This window comes from Magallana gigas, chromosome 10, assembly GCF_963853765.1.
Source record: "Magallana gigas chromosome 10, xbMagGiga1.1, whole genome shotgun sequence".
Taxonomy (NCBI): Eukaryota; Metazoa; Mollusca; class Bivalvia; order Ostreida; family Ostreidae; genus Magallana; species Magallana gigas.
The window spans coordinates 33,621,704-33,630,341 of record NC_088862.1 but is presented as its reverse complement, the minus strand read 5'-3'; the positions used below and the strand labels follow the sequence as shown (position 1 = coordinate 33,630,341).

The window sequence follows — 8,638 nt, the reverse complement described above, 5'->3', positions numbered from 1 at the left end:
TAGAATTATAGGAGTGTAAAATTATCAAAATTAAAACATTGATTTAAATATATCAAAAATAGTCAACATTGTAAGTTTCAATCTATACGTGAATTTTTTTTTTTACGGAAAGATAACTTTCAATTAACAGCGATATAAATCGTAAAATGCAAGAGTTACTTCGCCTGAAATTAACTATCATAATTATACAGTGTATAATAATGAATTTTTATTTGTAGCGCTAGCAAACACTGGGATCAAGCCCTATAAGACAAAACAGTCATCATTTGCAAAATAAATTATAGTCAATCACATTAACATAATCTGGCGATAAAACGCCGCTTATCCTGTTACAGGTACAGTGTTAACAGCGGGGTTTTTTTTGCCAGATTATGTGTCTATGCAACATCATGCGCGTATTAGTACAATTATTCTCGGGGGGGGGGGGGGGGGGTCGGGGGTCGGGGGGGTTGTTGTTGTAAGGTTATATCTGATGGCTAACTTTTTTTCACTAGATATTCTCAAAATATAAATGTTCTCATTCGCAGGGACTTTTAATTATTCATTTTATATATTAAGAAAAATTAGAATTCAAAAGCACTGCACGTGTGTTTTACGTATTCCTGTGAAGGACACCGTCTCGATTCAGTTTAACAATTACATGTACCACACACAAAATGAAAAAAAAAATCCAAAAAACAAACGACAACAAGTAATGTTACTGTCATATCAGTTTTATTTAAAACAAAGGGAAACAACTGAATAGCCCACATTCAAAATCATATTAATGATAAAAAGCTATGACATGTGGCTGAGCCTTTAACATACTTAATCCCAGGCAGCGCATAATTACTCAATCAACACTCGTTCTTAATTATCAGAAATATAAACTGGATTTACATTACATGATACATCAAGTAAATACACAATCAGCACTCATCCTTAATTAACAAAAAAAAGTATTAATTATCTTGTCCCTCCTCAACTGTTTGACAGAGAGAAGAGTCCCCTTGACCCTTTGACCTGACCCCGGGGGTGGGCGGAGTCTTCGTCAGGGTCATGAGGGCAATGAGGGGGTGGTCCATGGGGGCGGTGGTGAAGAGACTGCCCACGTAGGCGTGTGTCCCCCACAGGTGGTGGCTGATGACTTTACAGCACCCCAGGTCCTCGATCTCAAAGCCCAGCTTCCTGTAGCGCTCGTCCGTCTCGAAGAACGTCGAGTTGGTGTGGTTACTCAGGTACTGTAAAGGAATTGAGAGGTTTTATAATTTGTTACTGCATGGAATCGTAAAATGTCGAGTTTGTGTGGTTACTCAGGTACTGAAAAGGAATTGAGAGGTTTTATAATGTGTTACTGCATGGAATCAAAGAACGTCGAGTTGGTGTGGTTACTCAGGTACTGTAAAGGAATTGAGAGGTTTTATAATGTATTACTGCATGGAATCGTAAAATGTCGAGTTGGTGTGGTGACTCAGGTACTGTAAAGGAATATCAAGGGTTTATAATATTTTACTGCACAAAATGAAAAAATGTTGAGATGATGTGGTTACTCAGGTAGTGTTAAAGAACATAGAGGGTTTATAACATTAATGCATGGAATCAAAGACCATTGAGTTGGTGGGGTAACTTAGGTACTTTAAATTTTTTAGAAAGTTTATGATGTATACATGTACATAAATTTGTTGTCCGTCTCAGAGAACATCAAGAAGAGTACACCATAAATTTTTTTTAAAACAAAACAATCTTATGAAAGCTTTTAATGTGAACATTTAAGGTTCTCCGATCCTCAGTCTCAAAGTATTTTTTTCATCACATAAATGTTATTTATCCTTCAAACTTTATAAATGAAATTAAATAAAAAGAATTGTATTCTGGTATCCATTTACGAAGTAATTGCAATTTTGGCCATGATGAATATAATGGAAAAAATTCATAAGTTGAGATCAAATTACCGGTAGAAAAAAAAATGTTTATATCAGTGCATCAGTGGCTCGTGCCCCTTAACCTTTATGTAGTAGGTCTCCGTGGAGCCAGTAAGCCAGGCAGTTAGTTGAATAGTTGTGTGTAATATTAACACTACAAGACTCATCAAATTTGTCTATATAGAAGACAGATTTATGATACGAATAAAAAAAATCTGGATAATTTTGAGTTATCGAACACCGCTGAGGATCGGAGATCGTCAAAGTTTGTTTGTGGCAAAACATATTGAGTTGGTGTGGTTACTTATGTTCTCAAAGAGACAGATAATATTTTTCTTTCAGCACAAAATGTTTTTAAGTTTACACTTGTTCATCTCAAAGAATATAGAGTTTGTGTGATTACTGATGTACTAAAAAGGTGGAGAAGATTTCTAGACTAATACAGGTAAATATTATGACACCAGTATTGAAGGAAATTGTCAATTTTTAACAGATGTCTTTCTCTAACACAGAGCCATTGCTATCAAGTAGACTTACTGGTTTGCCACATGACGGATCGATGAAGTCGGCCCAGAATCCACAGCTGTTGAGGGCCTCACAGATATCACCAGCGCCTTTGATAAACTGAAAAAAAATATAAACAATGAAACAGAGTCTACAATGAGATATGAAGAAAGAACTATTAAATACTAGTTTTAAAACTTCAAAAATATTAGCAGTGCCCTTGATAAACAAAAAAGAATAGAAACTGAGTGTACAGTGTAACACTAATTTCTCACATTATCACCAATTTGAGATCGGTTTGTCCAGTGTGAGGCAGCAGTGTGATATTTTTCGGTCTTGCATTGTGTAATACTACGCCTCTTTAAAACTTAAACAAACCTGGTCTGCTTTAGACAAATGCAAAATGATGAATTGAAATTATCCACCAAGTAATTGTTTTGCTTAATTAATTACAATTTATCATATTTGAATTGAAATAAATGTTGTATGCTCTCATTTTGACTTGCACTATATGAAGCACGGGGAGGGATAAACCGAAAGAAATCATTTGAAAATCATAACGGAAAGTTGTCAGAAATCAGTTTTTAATGTAAAATAATGTGAGAAAAATAGTCATTCATTATATACTAATATGGAATAGTGGAATTTCACCTCGGGGCCAAGGCTCACTGTCTAGGACTCAGCATAGCCTCATCCTAGATCGTGAATCTTGTCCCCTCAGTGGAATTTCACCATCCCACACTCATAATAATGAATGATTGTATTAGACTCACACTGGACCAGCAAAGAAGAGGACCAGAAAAGTTGAGAATCCCACATGTTGATTCAGTTAAATAGCAAGTATATTCACTTAATTTAAAACAAATATATTTATATAATAAATTTGGCAATTTTATTCATCAAAACTCTTGCATAAACTTGATTTTTGCAAAAAGAAAAAGAGAAATACTAAGAGAGTATGTCATCTAATTGACTGACCGCAGCTAGCAGTCCCTCCCTCTCTTCCTCCACGTCTTGGCTCCACCCACTCATATCATGTGACGTCCTGTGGCTAATCGTGATCACTGTAAGGGAACTTTTCGACATGTCTCGGCTAGGGAACAGCTCCTGGACGTCTGCCAAAATGAACCAACGGTCTTATTTGCCACTTTCAGAGATTTTTTTAATTACTGTAGACGTATTTTTTTCCACGGGGACATAATTCCGCGGATTCACAATATCAATTTAATCCGCGAGTAAAAATTTACGCGGATTCTTTGAATGAAAAAAAAATTATTTGAATAATAATTATTAAATTTAGTTCTGAGCGATTTTCATTACCTAGAATTTGTCCAACTTTGGACTTAAATTGTAAGAATTGTTCACAGTGAACAGTGATTATCAGATGTGCACTGATGGGTAGTCATTAGTTAGCCGTTAAGATGTTACGACGCTGGCTAAAATCGTCTTGTGAAACACCACATCTTTAATTAACTATCAATTTATGGGTTCACGTGTCGTTTAAATTATGAGTTGATCAGTTTTATCAATTAAAAGTCAGAGCACAAAGGGATCTAAAAAATGCAGTAAAAACACGGGTCTTAGTGGGTAGTTAATTGGGTCATTGAAAGACAGACCCGCTTGGGGCTATTTGTCGTCTGACACGTGCCGTTTTCTCATCTCTGGGGGAAGTTTAAATTTCATGCAAGTAAATTTACAGAAAATTCAAATCTTTAGGAGATCAAATTATTTATTATGTGAATTCTCAATACAAATTTGTTTGACAGTTTGCATAGATAAAAACGATTTACATTGGGTACACGTATATGCAAGTGTTATATAATGTAGTAACTTCCGATTATCCTTATTCATGTAATGCAATTTCAAAATTTCATTCCAAAATGCACTTTAAGTACACTGGGAAAAAATTCCGCGGAAAATTTGTGCCCGCGTTCATAGCGTAAATTAATACCACATGGACAAACAACATTTGTCTACAGTATTCAAAAAAATTTTAAAAAGTTTTTTGCATGCAAAATGGAGATTGTGTATTACATTTTAAAAGCAAAATTATTTGCCATCGATTGTTTTTTCTAACAAAAATACATGTATCAAAATACAGAAGATCTACTCAAGATCTGGGGGCAGGGCTGGGCCACACACTCCAGTTTGTTTATTTGACGTTTGTTTATTTGTTTACCTCGTCTGAGGGTCTGGGGGCAGGGCTGGGCCACACACTCCAGAAGCTCCATGGGATTGGGCTCCGACTCGGGCAGGAACTCTTCATCATACTACAAACAGGAAGACTTGTGTAATCCTACATTACAACACCGACATCATATAATACATGTATATACTGCAGTATGAAGATCATTGTTGTTCCCGTGTGGTATCTGAGATTCTAACATCAATATAAAAGAGGGTCTACATTTAAACATTGCACAGTCTATAGTCTCTATGTGATTTGTTAACTTAACTCAACCATAATGTAGACACTAGACAGATTTTATTTTGTTTAAAAAATGTCCTTTTTATACTAACATACTTTTTCTTTGAGCAATGGACATACAATGCATTTATGAAGAAGGAGGGTTAACATTGTTAACTGATATTCAAATGTTGAAGAAGATAAAATTGCTCAGTCAATTATAATTTGTATGTATCTGTAGAGCAGTGTATTCTAAACTTGTTTGAAAAAAAAAAGATCTTAGCAATATTTATTATGAGTGGAAATTATGTTAAGCATAGCAGTGAAAATTCATGAAACAATTTGAAAGAGTTAATAATATTAGTAAATTCAAGTTGACACAAAACAACACGAGTACACAAATGTATATTAAATCTTACATTGCGAAGGTTATACATTTCATTGATACCCACTTAAAGGGAATGTAAATCAGTTCTGCCAAAGCAGATTAGGTAAAGCAACTGTATACAAAATCATCATAAAGAGTTTCTAATATACCAGTATCCCAACTTTATTGAGAATCTATCAAAAACAAATTTTAAAATTGAGCTCTTTGAGGGGCATATATATGGGTCAGAAAATCATAACCCCCCTCACCCCTAAAAAATATAATCTTTACATAAGCATGTGTATGATAATAGGCCAATTCTATGGTTTGCAGAAGAACAGATTTCCCTCATTTTTCCAAAGGTAATTTTAAAGCAGAGCTTTTAAGGCAGTATGAGACATCTGACAATATTATTGTGGATTAAAGTATATTATAGTTAAAATACCTTCACATGTTTAGAATGTTCAAATTTTACACAATATCTAACAAAAAAATGTTTTAAAAGTCTGAAAAGGAAAAACTCTTAAAATTCCCAGCCGGTTTTGAACTCATAACTTATTATATTCGTAGTGAACTCTCTAACCCACTGTGCTACACTGTTAGCTGACAATACTGGAAAAAACTATTTATACACTGATCCTTGATTTTATTGTTTATTTCAATAAATAATATGTCACAAAATGGAGGTGTCCAATACCACCTTAATATGAAAAACTTATCAGACCAGTCTAGGGTACGCGGAACGACAAGCCTGTTAGTGCACATGCACTCACCTCTATGGCCTGGTTGATCAACTGTTCGATCACCACGGAGTGCCGTTCCTCGGGGATGTGTGTCTTGAACAGATCTTGGGGGCTGGTGCTGTGGGGGACGGGAGGGGGAGGGGCCTTGATCTTGTTATTGACATTTACCCCGATCTTTCCAGGAAGTGGAAATCTTTTGTCTCCTGGACCGAATACTCCAAGGTTTCTAGAGCGACTTTCTACAATAAGTTGATATTGATGTTTTAAAGGACAGATCAAATTGACATGATTGAATGTTAATAATAATCAACAAATATGAAATATCAGACTAAAAAATTCAGCCAGTATGGTATACAATGTCTTATTTAACTGTTTTTTTTAATCCTTCTTCAAATTTTAAAATAAATAGTTATGGTAAGATATTCACAGCAAGATGACAATTAACTTCACTTTAACTACAAGCATCACTTTCTTGATATATTTGAATGGTAATCTTGTTGTTTTTATTTAGATAATTAATCTTTTTATACCTGGTTCAATGTCTTCTTTTTCAACATATTTATTGTATGATGCAAAGCCTCTGAAATGTTGAACTGCCGCTCGTAAGTTAGGCAAGTAGGCTGTGACGCGCCCAGAGGAACTGATTAACTGCAACAGACAGACAGGTAAACAAAAGATGGACAAATGTATGTGTATAATATTTGGCCATACTGTAAACCATACAGAGACAGTGATTTGACAGACAATTTGGTTTTATAAGTATGGTATCAATCTTTATTTATTATTGTAAAATTCACACATTGAATACATGTACATTATGTCAACAGTGGATTTATTAACAACATTTGGTATGTTGTCACATATCTAAATATTTAATCTCTTTCAAGGATTAACTCTATAATGGTCACATAAAATTAAGTGATCTAAATTTAAATGACAATAACATTGTGAGAGTGCAATAATTCAAATACCTTGGTAGCCATTATGGCTAGACAGCAGGTGGTTAGAGCTACTTTCTCTTTCTTTATATGTCTGAAATAAAAAACGACATACATGTAGCCAAGGTTGATTATGTTTTACTGGCATAATTATATGAACGCATCACAGGTAGAAAAAAAAACCACTTTCTGAGTTCAATAATAGAGAGGTTGAGATTTCAAACGTGTACGGTTACGTGAACGTGAACTAGGGGAATCACCTAAATTCTTCGCGTATTACGTCATCAGTTTTTGTGACGACATAGTTTCTACACGTTCTCTAAACTTGTAGAGTGTCGTTTACACGTAAGTACAAACGTGTAGCTTTTTACAACAAATAAAATCTTATTGATGAGTGAATGTATTCTTGTGATACATTATATAGATTTGCAAACTTCATTTGCATGAAAATTGATAAGAAATTTACCATTTACTTGGAATTAACTAAATAAATTCATATCACAAAACTGCGTCGATTTACGTACAGCTTTGTATCCTGCAAGTTAAGAAATCTCAACTGATTAATTACAAAAACGTGTACGTGTAGTTTTAATACACGTACGCATACCCGTACATGTTTTAAATCTCAACCTCTCTAATAACTAGAAACATGTAAAATGTTCCTGCTTTAACTTAGTTGTTACAAATTTAAAAAAAAATTACCAATAGCAAAATTCATTCATTGTACAAACACGATAAATGCATGCATTTCATCATTCAATTTTTTTTCCATGTGCTTCCAATCAGTATTTTTTTAAACCAACTCAAACATAAAACTGATAACTTTTTTCTGCCATTTTGCTATGTACATATCCACTGATATAGGCCAAGGGCTACATATGATCGTGTGGAAGTTTGTGAAAAGTATGATAAACAAATAAACTGCGTACTACTAAATCGGTCGATAGATTCACCTTCAAATTTTTAAAGCGTTTAAGTAATTTTTACAAAAAAACACCAATGCTTTCAGAAATAATGTTTATAGACAGGAAAAACATGATAACTATATTTGATGTAGAAATAAACAAATATTCTTAGAGGAAATTCGAACAATTTACAAATCCTTTGTGGATTTTGCTTGCTATGATAATGACAATGTACACTCCTTTTAAAATGTACAGATTTTTAAACATTTATCATGTTTACACCTCATGTTGAAAATGGTACAAACCTTGTAGAGTTGATTATAAGTTGACAAGATACTCTCACAGAAATCGCGAAATCGAGGTTTTGGACATAGGTTTCACTAATTACCGATCAACAGGAAGTGGTCGGACTAAAAGCAGAAACCAGCGAACATTCTTAATCAAAATGGTACAATATGTTTTACCGTTACTTATCTTCAATGAACAACAAAATAAATTTAAGGTAGTCCATCCATAACTACGGCAAATTTAACAATTTTGATTGATCTGTACTATATTAAATACGTATTTTAAAGTTATTATGAGGCTGACATAATCCAAACTGAACTTATTTTTAAAGAGTTGTCCGCCCTTTAAGAAAATTAAAAAAAAAATCATTTTCTGAAAATATGTATGGTAGATTATGAATTATTTTAGCATTTTCGAAGAAAGGGGGGGGGGGGGGGGGGGGCTTTTGCAACTTTTTATCAAGAGAAATGTGAGAAAATTACTTGTGATAAAAAAAAAATTAAAAATGCATTTTTCCCATAGACTTCAATGTTAATTTCAACAGATGGTAAATTTGTTAATGTTCTTTTTTTTTTTAAATTTCAA

General features: G+C 33.8%; 1 protein-coding gene across 1 annotated transcript; it reads right to left on the bottom strand.

The window, feature by feature from the left end:
- Window positions 1-695: 695 nt before the first annotated feature.
- LOC105340456 (cobalamin trafficking protein CblD) lies at window positions 696-8,212 on the bottom strand. Its single transcript, XM_066073240.1, has 8 exons — window positions 8,071-8,212; window positions 6,894-6,954; window positions 6,453-6,570; window positions 5,953-6,161; window positions 4,585-4,675; window positions 3,384-3,520; window positions 2,439-2,525; window positions 696-1,220 (listed from the first exon to the last, which is right to left on the bottom strand). Exons 2-8 carry the CDS (start codon window positions 6,903-6,905, stop codon window positions 942-944), a joined length of 933 nt encoding a protein of 310 aa, XP_065929312.1. The 5' UTR covers window positions 6,906-6,954; window positions 8,071-8,212; the 3' UTR covers window positions 696-941.
- Window positions 8,213-8,638: the final 426 nt, after the last annotated feature.

Bases quoted from the DNA above. Each gene is read 5' to 3' on its own strand.
- LOC105340456 (XM_066073240.1), bottom strand. The intron at 4,676-5,952 runs GTGAGTGCATGT...TCCTGTTTGTAG, and splicing joins TGATCAACCAGGCCATAGAG to TATGATGAAGAGTTCCTGCC. The intron at 3,521-4,584 runs GTAAACAAATAA...TCATTTTGGCAG, and splicing joins CCCCCAGACCCTCAGACGAG to ACGTCCAGGAGCTGTTCCCT.